The sequence below is a fragment of the Perca flavescens genome, chromosome 15 (assembly GCF_004354835.1).
Source record: "Perca flavescens isolate YP-PL-M2 chromosome 15, PFLA_1.0, whole genome shotgun sequence".
NCBI lineage: Eukaryota > Metazoa > Chordata > Actinopteri > Perciformes > Percidae > Perca > Perca flavescens.
In genome coordinates this window covers 10,305,395-10,321,515 of record NC_041345.1, presented here as the reverse complement: position 1 = coordinate 10,321,515, position 16,121 = coordinate 10,305,395, and the positions used below count along the sequence as shown (strand labels likewise).

At 40.0% G+C, this 16,121-nt stretch overlaps 1 protein-coding gene across 2 annotated transcripts; it reads left to right on the top strand.

Annotated features, from left to right (window-relative positions):
- Nucleotides 1–2,646: 2,646 nt before the first annotated feature.
- On the top strand, nucleotides 2,647–16,067 carry LOC114569718 (voltage-dependent calcium channel gamma-4 subunit). Of its 2 annotated transcripts, none has more exons than XM_028599755.1 (4): nucleotides 2,647–3,293; nucleotides 12,124–12,207; nucleotides 13,144–13,284; nucleotides 13,736–16,067. In XM_028599755.1, exons 1-4 carry the CDS (start codon nucleotides 3,071–3,073, stop codon nucleotides 14,260–14,262), a joined length of 975 nt encoding a protein of 324 aa, XP_028455556.1. In that variant the 5' UTR covers nucleotides 2,647–3,070; the 3' UTR covers nucleotides 14,263–16,067. The 2 variants fall into 2 exon arrangements, with proteins under 2 accessions (XP_028455556.1, XP_028455557.1); XM_028599756.1 differs by lacking the exon at nucleotides 2,647–3,293 and adding an exon at nucleotides 6,658–8,548.
- The last annotated feature ends 54 nt before the right edge of the window (nucleotides 16,068–16,121 follow it).

Below are 16,121 nucleotides of genomic sequence, written 5' to 3'. Positions count from 1 at the left end.
ACAAGATAAAATAACATAATACACCAAACTAAATTCGGTTATTTCAGCAGTAGGCCTACAACAGAAAGAAAACTGAAATAAATATGATATAGCCTAAGTATAGAAAGTAACAGAAATAATAAAAAGAGGTATATAAACTGAAATAGAATAAAATTATAGAAACTATACAGAGTATTTGGAGACAAAAAAATATGTTAAAGTGAGTGGTGCTGATAAAGTGACAGTGGTGTGATTAATAGCAGCATAGTCAACAGGTCTAAGTAAACAGCATCAGCAGATTAATACATGATATGGTTAAGTAATGGTACTCAGCGTTTTTCTCTATTAATATAATACAATATAGTGCAAAAGTCAATGTTACATACATAATATAGTATAATATAAAATCGTATGTGATGATATAGTTGGGGAAAGGACAGTAGTGTAGTAATATAGTATACAATAACATAATATAGGCCTATATAGTACGACAATAAAACATATGGTAGAAGTATAGTATGCAGCAATATAACAGAATAACTTATTAAAGGTTTATGTTGTATATAACAATAACATAGAATAACAATGCAACATGGTATATGGTATAGTAACCTATATAACAATAATCAATAAGGCGTGGTATATAATAATCGGTCCAGCAGACAGACAATAGAGAGGGAATGGTGATTGTTTCAAGTGGACCAGACACTGGAGAAATGGCTGTGTCTTGTGGTTTACGCTGTTTCAAATACATTTCATAATCTACAATAGAGATATATTTCATATACATAAAAAGGCTAAAATTGGTTGGGTTATTGGCTGGTTTTATAGGCTTATGCTTTCACCAAATAAAAACATAGCTGACAGTGCACCTTCTCAAACTGTTCAAATATTTTTGATAGCATTTAATGTTCCCCTCCACTCAAAACTGTTCCTCTGATTGCTACTTCACTTGGATGCTTGATATTCCCTGTGCAGAATGATATAAGTGCAGAGATGTACACTATAAAAATATTTTCACATTCATCTGCTGAAGGAGGAACGTTTCTCTGTAATCTTGAGTTTACAATGTGAAAATATGAGCATGATTTAGTGACATCACAACTAATTTGGGAGCCAAACGTGGTCCACTATGTAACTCGCACAAGCGTGATGTGGAAACTTGAAGCCTGCAGTGCAAACACACTGAGAACGGACTTTACAGTAAAGTAGCGGATTATATATTTTCAATCGGGGAGAAGGAGTAGATGTAATTTTAAGAATTGAATTGAACTTTGTTGTAAAAAAAAAAACAACATATCAGACACAAACTATTAGGCTATTCAAAGTATTTTTTTTATATGTTTTTAAAATATGTCTGGAGAAGAACTTTAACATCTTTGTGTTAAAGTGTCTTGAAGTAGAAACCGCTCTACGCACAACCAGACATTGTCCTAACTTCATACATCGTTTTATTCCTGCTCAGGCTACTTTGCCATGTTTTGTTATGCTAGTCGTTGTATTTTTGTATTAGTATGGCATTAGTGCATATCAGGTGGTTTGGTTCCTTGAAAGCTGTTCTTTCTATAAATGTGGCACGTTCACAATAATTTCACAGACAAAAACATAGCCAATTGTTATTCTAAAATGAGCAACAGGGTGAAGTTGCCCAATCTCAAGGCCAGATTTCTACAGAAACCAGTGGCAGTACCATCAAGAGATGTGCTGTGCCGGTCGAAGCCATCCATTAAAGTGTTTCCCCGCTAGTTTGAAAACCTTCTTTCTGGCTCAGAGATGCATTATCTTTAATCTGGTGTTCACATGGGCATGAATGGCATTTTCTTTGCATGTTTAATAAACAGATTTTGTCAGCTGCATGATCAAAATCGTAAGCAGAGGAGGGAAGAGTTTGTGCAAGTGTGTATGAGAGATTGAGATTCTGCAAGTTATTCACATGTTTAATGTATTCCTCTCTTAATTTTCATTTATTTATTTATTTATTTGATAGGGACAATGCTCATTGATCAACAGACAAATTACTTGCTGTAAACAAGCCAGAGTTAGCTACAAGTGCTAGTTTCCATCTGTTGTCCCTAGCCAGGTCTTACCATTCACACCTTATTTGGCACTGATGAGTCTATCTATCTATCTATCTATCTATCTATCTATCTATCTATCTATCTATCTATCTATCTATCTATCTATCTATCTATCTATCTATCTATCTATCTATCTATCTATCTATCTATCTATCTATCTATCTATCTAATCTTGGGAAATCCTTTGAACCTGAGTGATTTACAGTGTGCTTGGTGAGAACATGCACTCACCAAGCATCTAATTGCTTTTTTAATGGTCTGTTCCACATGGGTTTGGATGTTTGGCGTTAGTGCACCAAAGAGAAGGACCTTTGTGTCAAAACCTCTCATTATTTCACTCCCCCTTCCTCATTGTTGTGACAGCTGACTGTGTGTTTGGTAATATTCATAGCTTCTGTATTCAGTGAAGAGTGTCCAAATGCCTCAGCTGAGAGACCAATTGTTTTGCTAATTAATATTTCCCCAAAGATTCCACATCTTTTAAATGCATTAGTGATCCAATTGTAATGCTAAGAGTTTTTGTCCCTTCCTTTATTCAACAGCACCTCCATTGGTTAGATTTGGTGAGGGTGGGGTCTCACGTTAGAGCCATTGACGTAGCAATGGGTTTTAACCGAGGCGCAGTTTGTGTAGGAACAGACAAAAGTGTTTTGAGGCAAAGATAAAGGGGGGGAAAAAAACAGAAGACTGAAGTGGTTAGGAGGTTTGAAGTGTTCTGAATTGGTTTGTTGCGGTCGTGCTGAACCTGCGCGCTTCCAACCTGTGTGGAGCCTCTGGAGTGGACACAACTGGTGTCCTCTCATATTCACAGCTGCATCCAGTTGGTGTTGAGCATCAGGTGAGCGTTTCAGACAATATTCCAGCTTCTTCTTTCACTTTTTTTGGGCTTGACTTTTTTTAGCCGAGGAGCAGAGAGAGTGCACACACATAAACATATGACCAGGATCCGCGACCTGACGCGCTCCGTTGAGCGCATGTTGGACCGGTGAGAGTGTGGAATAGTATGAAGCGCCATGGCTTGGTGTGACCGCAGGGTTCAAACGCTGCTGGCCACTTTGGGGGCTTTTGCTGCCTTTAGCCTGATGACCATCGCCATCGGCACGGACTACTGGCTCTATTCACGGGCGTACATCTGCAACTCCACCAATGCCACCACAGACGAGACCCAGTCACAGCCCAAAACCAAGAGAGGCGATCTCACCCACTCCGGGCTGTGGAGAATCTGTTGTATTGAAGGTAAGCCTGTTCCAATAGTCTCACTTTGTGTCCCTGGACACAGGTAACATATGGAGGGCTCTGCATGGTAATTTAACATAGATGCAGGATTTCCTTTTCTTTGCGTAAAACAAAAAGTTAGAATGTTGTCTTTTTTCCGAGTAGTCTTTTGTTTCTCAGCGGCGCACAAAAGGACGCACTCTTTTTACGCACGCCAAATCTTTTAATCGGGAGATGAGGAAACAACAAGAAAATGGCCATAAAGTTGGAACAACTTTTAGAGGTTATAGGTCAGATGGAGAAAGCCTCGATACGCACACATACGGATTTTAAAACCGCTGAAGTAGGCTAGCAGATAAACGAGAAACAAGCGGCCGGTGTCCCGCTAATTGCGCTCAACACAAGCTGTGTGCCAACATCGCATTGTTAAAGCATAGACCTACACAATAAATACGACTGTGTTATAGTCTGTAACAGACTGCGATGCCAAACCGGCGCGTCTGAGCCCATTCACTTTTAAGCCGGTCGCTGCCAGGCAATGTGCGCACTGTTTGTCTACTTTCATTCATGTCTTAATTGTATCGATGCTGTTGCTTGGCAACATCCCTGAAATTGCTATGGAAACATGCCCGGTGATTTAAAAATAGATGACTCTGAGTTCGCGTCATGTCCAAGCAAAATAGAAGGAAAAAAAAATCGTTCTGTTTTAGAACCTTTGGTAAACATCCCCTCTTCCATCCTTTTGGAGAGTGTTTTTTAATTATTTTACAGTGACGTCTTACTTTTAGAGGCAGACACTTGCCCGATCGTCCTTCCGGCCACCCCTTGATTTATCGCCTCAGCGATCAATGAGTGAGTCGATGTGACCGGATGGATTTCTTCATGCCATGACCATGACGCAGAGATTGATAGACACAGATTTAACAAATAAATGAAAGAAAAGACATGAAACTCGCATATCTTCAGAATTTGTTCAGAAAGCCTACGTTTTGAAATGTAGGGATACCAAAACTGACTAAACGTATCTTCAAATGCACTGCTGGAATAATGTTTATACAAAACAGTCCCACCACACATATTTAGCTTTGTGTGTGCATGCCAACAGGGCCTATTAAACTCTATCTAAACTATAGAATTAAGAAGGACTTTGGCCATAGGCTTCATGTAGGCCTATACAGGAAGGCATTTTAGAGATACAAAGAGATGTATGAGGTGTCCACACTAAACAACACATTGTGCTCTAGCAGCAGGGTGACTCACAAACAGACTAACTTCTGGAGCATTATTGCAGTAACAACACCTTCAGTAACCAACAGTAACTTCTTTCTTTTATGCATTTTCTTATAACAGCATGATTTTTGGTGTGGATACAATTAGGGTTTTAATTAATGCCAATGCATTTTAAAAGCTATATAAACCTGTTTTGTTTTGTCTTGTTTTGTCAGCTGAATATTTAAAGTGCTCATATTAAAGTGCTCATATTATGCTTTTTGGCTTTTCCCATTCCTTTATTGTGTTATATATCTTTTTGTGCATGTTATAGGTTTACAAAGTGAAAAAGCCCAATGTCCACCCCAAAGGGATTTACCATCTCCAACAGAAAACACTGTTCACAAACCAGTCCAGCCTTTACTTCCGTGACAAACGTGCGTCACTTTGTAACACACGTTATAATGCTCGCCTAGCTGCTAGCGTGGCACGCCCTCATACTCTGCAACTGACTAGCTAGCAGTGCTTACTGCATATGTGCGACTCCCAACGAAGACGGTATAGAAGTGTGATGCCTCGGTAGCTAAAACAGAGAGCTCAACACACAGGGTGAAAAGAGGAGCTGCAGCAATGTGCAGTACAACAAAAATATGGTGTTTTTTGAAAATTAAACCACATAAACTTATTCTGGTACAACCTCTAAATACAATTATGAACCTGAAAACGAGCATAATATGAGCACTTTAACACTTTGTTTGACTACTTAAAGAAAAAAATATATATATATTTGCAGTTTATTCTGTGGATTGGCTTCATTCCCATTTTCAAGACTTAATGTCATCAGAGCCCACATATAGGGAGCTGTCATCAATGATTAAACTGTTTCTGGAAGATGGACACTTTTAGACACATGTGAAGCACACTGGTGTGTTATGACACTTGCAATTTACTGAGAGTCCTGCTTAGCTGGGAACCTGTCTGTGATGTGGAGAGATTCACAGTGTGCAATATCCTCTGAGACCCCAAGAAATGAAAATAAATGTCAAATGCCAGCCGACGATTATGTCAAGCATCAATTTCCCATCAGTGTTTTGAAGTAAATAATGAACGTGGAATAATGACAGCAGAGACTCAATGGATGCTGATGAGGTTGGAACTGTGCAATGAGACTTCTTTTTGAATGCATCATTTGCACAAACAAAGGCCAGCCTATCATATCATTCTCTCCAGTGCTAATAGTTTCACCTCTGTGCCTCTGCTTAAAACTACAAGAAGCTGCTGGACAATCTGTTGTCATGGAGACTCATAATAAGTATAGGTGAGAAAGGGAGAAGACAAGAAAGGAAGACACACACACCCCTCCGGTCATAATGACAAGCACACCGGGTTATTGATGGGGACAACTCTGTGTGTATCACAGCTACAGGGGAAAACATCCCCGCGTTGAGCTGAACAGATCAGCGACAACATGTCTTTCTCTCAGTGGCAACACGTTGCTGTAACACACTATTGTTTTCTTAGAACCCTTTTAATGAATGTTCTCCAGCAGGCCTGCATTACATTTAAAGGAGCAGGCAGGAATATATATTGCATGAGGGCTACTTTAAAGTGAGGTCAGCACTACCCTCATTTGTGCATTTCTCAACAGCTGTTTTGCTTTTTTCTGCTGTGTTTGTTTTCCCACATGAATGTTGTGAGGCCAGGGTAGCACTGAGTGCGCCTAATTTGCATCAGAATCGGCAATGCATCAGAGGCTGTTGCTCATGTGTGACTCGATTACATAAAACCAACTCTGAGAATGAGAAATAATCTAATTAGCAGGTACATATTTACAGTAAACACCCCAGCTCGCGGTGAGTTAGCGTGAGTGGCGAGGCATGGAACAGTTGGGTTTTGGGGGGTGGGTGGGGGGGGGGTGTCACTTTGCCATTCCCACCATGCTCCACAAGTCTGTAATTAAAGCGCAACAACTGAGAAGCCATGCGGGGGCACTTATTAGCCAGCAGGCCCCAACTTCCACCTCGACACTCCATCCCCCTCTCCTCCCCTTGATGTGCTCTCTGTCTCCTTGTCTCTTAATAGGTTGAACTCTTTTTTTTTTTTTTTTCTGCTTCATTTTTTAATGAACCTCTGTCACCTCATTCAAACCCACAACCCCCGCCCTTTTTATTTTGGGTACATTCCATTTCTCTTCTCCTTTTGAATAAAATTAATTTGTGTTATGTGCAAATCAGCTATGTTGATAGATATTTGCAAATAGGTAACCTTACAGGAAAAGTTGACACTTTGGGAAATATGCTTATTGACTTTCGTGCTGAAAGTTACATGAGAAGAAGATCAATGCCACTCTCTCATGGCTGTTTGGTAAATATGAAGTTATCACCAGCAGTCAATTAGCTTAGCTTAGCATTAAGATTGGACATGGAGGGAAACAGCTATCCTCCTTCTGCCCAATGGTAACAAAAATTCCATCTTTCAGTACATAACCCCATTTTTTATGCTTTCGTAGTGAGTTTTAGAGGTGCTGGTAGATAGATTTTGTTTAGTTTGGACAGAGCCAGGCCAGCTGTCTGCCACTAGTTCCTATCTTTGTGCTAAGCTAAGCTAACTGACTGCTAAACTAACAGTATCTTCATATTCACCGTACAGACATGAGAGTATTGAGCTTCTTATCTGACTCTCATCAAGAAAGCGAAAAGGTGTTTCCCAAAATGTTGTTTCAATACTAACACTGTACATTCCTCATAGCTTTGAGTTGTTTCATCCCTTTACCATCCATCTACCTCTGAGGCCATTTACTGTAAACCTGCAGTAACATAAAGATTAATTTAATATCTTGGGATTGTAATGGTAAAAATTTTTTTTTAAAAGGTAGTTTTTTTTAGGATGAACACCGGGATTACAATTACAATTTGATACATTGGAAAAGGACAAGGATAAAGGAAAGTATAGCAATCTGAATCCCCTTTTTTAAACATGTATTACATTTATATGGGACAGGGTTTTTGTCCTGACAATTTTATAATACTAAAATGACACTGGAAATAAGCACCTACAATAATTTATTTTAACACTCATATAGGCTACTGTTTTCTAAAGTGACACTGTTCTCATTGTTCTGACAGAATATTAGGTTTCAATCACTTGGGAAATATACAGTACAATATGTAAGAGAGAACCGAGGGCTGCAGTGCAATAGATCATATAATAATATCTTTAACATCATGTTGAAAAGCCATTAAACATTACATTTTTATAAGTAAGTGACGAAGCATAACAGCTTTCACAACAGACTAAATGGTTAGGTTGGTGTTGATAGATCTTCGTGGGTACACATGCACAGTCAACCCCAAGCAGAGCTGTGTTTGAAGAAATTGCTGCCTGTTGACAATTTAATTAACCAACTGTCAGTCATATCAACACTGAATCTCTGATGTCTTCTCCAAAAATGGTTTTCTTTCATCCTCTCTTGGGCTGAAAGAAAAATAAAATTGGAGGGGTTTATTTGATTATACAGTTGCTTTTATACTTTGTCCTGGCATTCCCGGCTTCCAAAGTAATTGCATGTGAAGTCTGTGAGTTGTGCGTGCATGTCTGCATTTGATATCAAGGCCCAGTAACGGTGTACAGCTTCCTAAAACCTAACCATCCCACCTGCTGTAAACCTCAGAGCGCTGTTCCTCATCAGTGTCGGAGATCTAAAAAGCATCAAGGATAACAACAAAGCAGAACATGTTGCTGCTACTCCTTTTTCCTTGTAGATCTGTTATGTGTATAACTGAAAGTGCATCACCCCACTGTAGGCTACTTGTGAAATGCAATATTAAAGTCTCTTCTGATTGGTTTATTCATCAATCTATTTGCAGAGCAATTGAAGTGTGTGGAAGTAGGGGCATGTGTCTCATAGAGCTCGTGGTCATGATATACTGCACTCCTGGAGACACCAGCTCCCTTATTGGCTGAGCAGTGTTAATTCAAAATAATGATGATGTGCATCATCCTGTTGCCAGTGGCACCACAGCTGCTCCCAATGCATGTACACATGTCTGTGTGCCATCTCTTATGTGGTGAGTATCAAAATACAATGAAAACGTCAAAAGCATCCTTGGAGATTGTTTATGTAAATGAGCTTATTAAGGGCTAACGGGTTGCCATGGAGAAGAGGAGGAAAGGCTCAGCATGGGGCTTTGCAACTCAGGTCCAGGGAACATATTATTTCCCATGTAATGTGTTTACTGTGCGAGATTCTCAATTTGTCACAACATAATCACTTTATAATATCCCCCAAATTTGTGGATAAGCACTTTTTGTATAACTCAGGTGACCAGCTATATGTCTGTCTGGCAAACCTTTGTTTCTACTTGTCCACTCAGTTTCACAGCTTTTACATTGCACAACTCTCCATTTGTAGCACAAAAAAAACACATTTTCCCCATTATCGCCGTCTCTACCTTCCTGATTTCTCTCTCATTGATTCCTTGCTCTCCTCCTCTGACAGAGTCTCTCTTTATGTGGCCTCTTATCTATTTTTTTATCTCCATAATTCCTCTGCTCCCTGTGCTTTTGTTGTTTCATTTCCTTGTACCTTCTTCCGTCATCTTCGCTCCCTCCCTCCTCCTTCTCTCCCAGCTATATAGTCAGCATTCTGCCTTTTTTTCATTTCACAAATAATCCAGCTGACAGCCTACACACACACACACACACACACACACACACACACACACACACACACACACACACACACACACACACACACACACACACACACACACACACAGGAGACAAGACAGGACAGGCGTCAGGCTGGCTAGAGTAGCTGGGGTCTAGACTGGAGCAGAGCATGGAGAATATTGTGTCAAAATTAATAGTAGGGTTCTGGATTCACAAAGGTGAATTTTGTTAATGTTTTAAAGCAGTGTGACACAGTTTAGTAAAGGTGTCTGTATTTTCATGGTTCTTGATCTAACCACAAGAGCCAGATGTGTTTTTGCACAAGGCACAAAGTCTCACATCACTGCTTAAAATAGTCCACAGCCTTTTTTTCCATCAGTGACTAGACACAGAAACTTGTGCTCCATTTCCACTGACTGATTTGACGCTAATTAATTTGATGTCCCTTATTAAGTAGCAGACCTAGTTAATGGAAGGAGGCATGCCCTTAAAAGCTGTGGCATAGACGTTGATGGCTGTTGACCCTTTGGCACCTGGGAAATGGAGTTGACAGGTGTCTGTCTGTCACACACACACACACACACACACACACACACACACACACACACACACACACACACACACAGTCAGTCAATGGAAAGGTTGACATTTATCCTGTGGTAGGTCAGCTCGAATCATCTGTGCCTGAGCCTGTTGGGCCATTAGAGATGAAAAGTCTTTAATGCTTACACAGAAAGGCAAAGCTAAAGGGTTTGGAGGGTGGTGTCCTTTTTTTAATCCCTCCTAAAACCAAAAACACAAGAGCAAAAGTGTACGAAATTGATTAAAAGTGTGTTTATTTTCTCTAACGTAAGCTACACTTTTATTTCCAGCTGACTAGCTCATTAACAAAAAATGGCCCGTTTACAACTAGCACATCCACTTTGAAAATATGAACAAGTAAGCTATGCAGGTAAACAGGGTTATGTAAGAATGAAAAAGTAATTTTGCCTATAATAGGCTATATAATAGTGTTACACTGCAATACAAGAGCAATGGTTTCTTTATTTAAATGCCTGGCATATGCAGCTTTAACCTCAGTCTTTCAGCACAATGTCATATATGTAACCGTCAAGTGCATATTGTAACAGAGTTCTTATATATACGTATATATATATATATATATATATATATATATATATATATATATATATATATATATATATATATATATATATATATATATATATATATATATATATATATATATATATATATATATATATATATATATATATATATATATATATATATATATATATATATATATATATATATATATATATATATATATGTATATATGTATATATATATGTATATATATATATGACGCTGAAATCAAAGTCTCATTGCTTCAAAAAAGACTAAGATTTCAGGTGGTGAATGTGCCATTGTTATCATAAACTGCATTACGTGCTGTGTGAGAACTGAATGCTTGACAGGTGTAGCAACGGTAACTAAGGCTGGTGGGGGCTTAGTGAATGCTCACTTGCTTTCCTGGGATGCAGAGAAATGTAACGATACGCACATGAACACATAATGCATGGGTAAAAAAAGATGCAAATTAGGCCACAGCCCAGCCCACATTTGATTCTGTAGGTGTAGTTTGCAGAATAACTGAAGTGTGAAGGGTTTTCACAGCTCAAAAAGTGAGAGCCAAAAGGCTCCCAGCATTACCACCATTGCACTGAGCGCATCCATTAACCCCAACCCCCTTCTCTCTAGACAAGGTGTTGTTTATTATCCTTCACAATTACAGCTACAGGCTTCTCTCTCTCTCTCTCTCTCTACTTCTACTCCATTCTCCGGTTACAACTCACAATGGCATTACAGTAAATGCTTCCAGCACATATTTTTGTTGTTGTTTAAATAGGCCTCTTGTTCCTCCCGGCACTCAACGATTAACCTGAGCTGGATTTGGACACAAGACATCAAATCCCTCTGGGTAACGCAATCTTAAATCCCCCCCGCCGCCAAGCGTATGCACTGATCCCCAAAACACACAAACACATACCCCTCGCCACGTAGACTTTCATCCCCCAATATGTGTGCATTGAGCTGTCATCTTTAGTTCTGTGTGGTTTGCGGTGGACCCAGAGAGATATGAACAAGAACAATCCTTGTCTGACCCTCAGCATACTTTTATACAGTTTAGGTCAAAGTCTCATTTATGGTTGGAGGTAAAAACGAGGCAGAGGATAAAGGTAATCCTTTAGTGTACTATATGTATGGATCCAGTTTATTCCATCCAACAAAAGCTATACACTGAAAGAAAAACAATGGTTTTAGAATAAAGTGCTTAATAAAAACAAAAAGCTTAAACAATGTATTTTCTTAGTGTTAAATTTCTCATATTAAACTAATAAACTAATTAAATAACACTTTCCTGACTGTGGTATTTATTGCTTTTTTGTGATCAAATGTTTTTATTCGGTATTTATTGCTAACAGTTGCCACAAAAAAAGTTAAAGTAAGAGTTAAAGGCCGTGTTTCCCTTTTCATGTCCCTCTGCTCTCTGTCTCTTCTTTCTCTAGAAGTTGCACTGTTGATAAAAATAACCAACGGTCATCCGAGAAGTGACTTCCCACTTCTTTCTCTGTTATCAGAGACAAGAGCACAGGAGTGTCTTACTTCAGTGGACACAGTTTAACAAAAAACAGGTCACTGGGCTGAGAGCAACTGTGGCTCTGACTCGAGCAGCCCCACATCCTTTACTGTAATAACCAACCGAAACCAACTAGAGATTGATGGATACACAACAAAAGTCTAAAATCCGGTCTAACTTCAGTTTGCCTCAAAAGGAGATTTATGCATGTGTTCTTTATCCTATTATTTTATGGTTAAACAGTCCTCTTAACCATCGCATCCTGTTTAATAGCATCTTGTGTACCATAAGTCATTATTTTGGAGACTCTTTCTCTTTGTCCTGCAGGAATCAATCAAGGCAGCTGTTACAGAATCAACCATTTCCCCGACGATAATGACTACGACACAGACAGCTCTGAATACCTGCTTCGTAAGTGCTCGTCCTCTTTGTCTTGCCTTTATCATTCCTTTACTCGTCAGGGCAGACAGGAAATCCACTAACCTTCAGCGTGTTATTGTTTGATTCTGAGAGCAGTCTCCAAACAGGCAACACTCTTTTACATATAGAGACTGATAAAATGCAGAACAAAGGTGGAGAAAGGGAGCAGAGTAATTCTGACAGCTTTCAGTAAGACAGGTTTCAAATGTGTTCAGGACTCAATTACAATCATTGCTCTCAGACTGTGACCACTACCAATGGTATTTATTTTTTTATATTTGTCTGTTTGGATGTCTGACTGTTCTTGTGAATGATTTTAAAGCAATATAACAAACACTGCAGTGTATACTTTAAGGCACAGCCAATTGAGTATCTGCACAATATGTAGAGAGGAACAAAGATGACTTATAAGACTTTGGACAAAGTCTAAACTCAATCTATTAGTCAGACCAAAGAAAAAAAGGGCTTAATAAAAGACAGTTGAATAAGCTCATCCATCCTTGGAAACTTGTAAAATGGCACAGTGATTAATTTCTGGGGAGGTGATAGTGAGTGAGAGATCCGTTACATCCTGCAGCTGATTAGCAACGTTTTGTCACAACAAGGCCACCAAAAGTGGATGGGAGAAGAGCGGGGACTGGGTAAATGAGGCCTCTACAAAATGAAAATCTAAATTATTTAAAAGACATTTTACTTTACTGTTATTAATGTATTTATTGTTTTATCTATAAATTGCTTTATAATTTGACTTGGGTGATGTTCTATGGATTGATTGATGATTTGATTCATTTGTATTCATCTTTTACTAAACGGTACCTCTTTATTGTCCAATCAGATATTGGTTAATGAACTGTGTTAAAACCATTTACAGTGACTTACCCAATTATACATTCATCATGTCATGTGCTTCCTCCTCCATCTCTGCAGGTATAGTCCGTGCCTCCAGTGTGTTCCCCATCCTCAGCACCATCCTGTTGATGCTCGGCGGGCTGTGTGTCGGGGTGGGCCGAGTCTACAACAAGACCAGCAACGTCCTCCTCAGCGCAGGCATTCTCTTTGTAGCTGCAGGTGAGCTGGAGGATTACACTTGTCAATCATGCTCCCAGCGATCAGTAATCATGTAAGGGCTGGGGCTTTATAATAAAGAAAAGCTGCTTGATGTAGCACCTGTGTGTATCACATATTGCTCATCATCAAAGGTGCAATCACACAGATGAACTCCATTCCTCACTGAAGGTCAGGATGTCCATTTACCATACACCTCACATACAAGTGATGGGGACACGTGTTATTAATGATCTCGGTAGTGATGAGAGTCCTGTAACCACTGACTGATTAACAGCTTTACACAGTGGGAGTTTGTGGGCTCCATCATTGTTACTGGTAAAGTCATGTGTAATTGATCTCCCCATATTCACTTTTCCTCTCTACTTGTTTGTCTACACTATTTCATCCACTAGGCTGCGTCACATGCCACCATGCCTTTTTCCTGTTCTTGTTTCTGTTTCTTGTTCATCAGGTCTGAGCAACATAATTGGCATCATCGTCTACATCTCCAGCAATGCAGGAGACCCCAGTGATAAACGGGACGATGACAAGAAGTACACTTACTCTTACGGTTGGTCGTTCTACTTTGGCGCCCTCTCCTTCATAGTTGCGGAAACTGTGGCTGTCCTCGCCATCAACATCTACATTGAGAGAAACAAGGAAGTTCGTTGGAAGGCGCGACGCGAGTTCATCCGTTCGCTCTCTTCCTCTTCCCCGTACTCGAGGATACCAAGCTTCCGCTACCGCCGGCGGACATCACGCGCCAGCTCTCATTCAACAGAGGCATCGCGAGAGAACTCGCCTGTGGTCGGTCTGAAGGGGAGGCCATCTTCCAGTGGGGCCCTGGACGAGCTGTCTATGTACGCCCTGGCAAGGGACAGTGTGACGGAGAACACGTACAGCCCCGAACATGAGGCGTCTGCTGAGTTCCTCCAGGTCCATAACTGTTTCCCCAATGATATAAAGGACGGGGTGAATCGCAGGACCACACCGGTGTGATGGGCATGTTACTGGGCTGGAGGTTCACCTCGAAGTGGAGGAATAGTAAATGATGAAAAATTTGTTGGCTAATCTGTTGGAGCCGGAGTGCTTTTGATAGCCTGCCACCAGACGCACAGTATTCGGAGAGGCTGTCCTTTTTGAAAGGACCTGAGGAGAAAAGAGGACAGTCAGCTGGACGGAAGATGAGCCAATTAACCAAACCTTCATTTATCTGCCTGTAAAGATCATCAAAGCAAAATAAATGTACATAATCTGTGCTGTAGCTGATTCAAAATTGGCGTTATCTTTCAACTGTCGAAATGCTTCATTGAGCAGTGTGTGGATCTCAAACCTTTGTCTTTGTAATGGTCACTAAACATTGTGGGTGTGAGATGTGCCAATCAGCAGTATTCTACCTGTAAATTATTCAACAAGGTGCTAAATGAAATATACTCTTCAACTTGAAAGTGTTCCTTTTGTGTGTGCAGTTTCTATAAAGTGTCGACCCTTCTCCAAAGTTTGTATCGTGTCCTCATAACCAGTTTGGTCTTGCCTTATGCTCTAATCATATGTTTGATAGAGACAACAGCACAGTCCTTTAGAATAAGGCATGGCCTTTTAAACAAACAAACTAATATTTTTACGGTAGTATGGTTTGGGAGTCAGTGTCTTCACAAATGATTGACTTGCTGAGTTGTAATGTATTGAATGTCAAGTGTTTTAGCTGATTGTACAAGTCAACCATCCAATCCTCTAAAAAAAGTATGAAATATAAAAGGTTTTGTCTCCCTCGCTGTCTCGTCCTTAATCTTATTCTTCTCTGACATTTGTTATGTTGTTATGTCCACGTTGTCAGTAGAGCACCTATGTTCAATGGCCCCTTTTCATTCACTTCCATATCAGTCCAGGCCATCCATCCATCAACACCTCCCGATGGATGTGACATTGTGTATGTGCCTGTCACAAGAGAAGAGCAGCAGAATAAAAGACGGGCCCTAGAACTGTGAAAACGGCACAGGTCAGGACTTCCCTTTGCTCTGAATGAAAACAGAGAGTTTAATGGATAAGGATCAGAGCCAGGCGGAGAATGCTTGTCTGTCTGTCACATCACCTGTGAGTCCATCTGGCTGCCTTTTCTCCCCTCTCATGTCGAACACAGGACCAAGAAAGAGGCAAAGGGAGCTGTCTGCTCTGCGTCTCTGAAGGCTTCAATAACCAGACGTGTGTGTGTGTGTGTGTGTGTGTGTGTGTGTGTGTGTGTGTGTGTCTGTGTGTCTGTGTGTGTGTGTGTCTGTGTGTGTGTACTGTGGTCCTGCACGTCCATGATTCATTTAGTTCTCTCAGGAAATACTGTGTTGTTGTGGCAGGTTAAACACTTTTGAGGTCCTCTCCCTACTTTGTGGCAGTGCTGGGGAATGGACCAGGGATAAAGATAAACCTGGTAAAAATGATTTGAGGGGAAAAAAAACGCCATACTGTATTTATTAAGTGCTGTGACTGTGCTGTGAGCTTGAGCTTTCTCCAAGAACCAGCTGGTGTTTGTTTTTTTATTTTAGTCTTAGGGCTATTCAGTTGGATCTGGCTTGGCAAGTGAGCTCACCCAACCACAGAGTCGTATTTGATTGTATTTTGGGTGTTTGATATACCGTTAGAGATAACACTTCATATACCAGGCTTAGCTCATAGAATAAAAGAAAGCCATCAGTATGATCTATTCTGAGTGTACACTTTTATATTACGGTTTTGGGGGTGAAATCCAAATGTATTTGTTTGTAATGTAAAGCTGTATATAAAAGTACAATAAAAAAAAGCATTGAATGTTCGACAGAGGATTCAAAGCGTTATTTGTTATTATATGTCTCAATAATAATGCCTTG

What these genes read in the sequence shown, in the direction of transcription:
- LOC114569718 (XM_028599755.1), top strand. Translation starts at nt 3,071, where the DNA reads ATGGCTTGGTGTGACCGCAGGGTTCAAACGCTGCTGGCCACTTTGGGG. An exon ending in CAGCTCTGAATACCTGCTTC is followed by an intron (nt 12,208 to 13,143) that starts GTAAGTGCTCGT and finishes CCATCTCTGCAG; the next exon opens with GTATAGTCCGTGCCTCCAGT. An exon ending in CATTCTCTTTGTAGCTGCAG is followed by an intron (nt 13,285 to 13,735) that starts GTGAGCTGGAGG and finishes CTTGTTCATCAG; the next exon opens with GTCTGAGCAACATAATTGGC.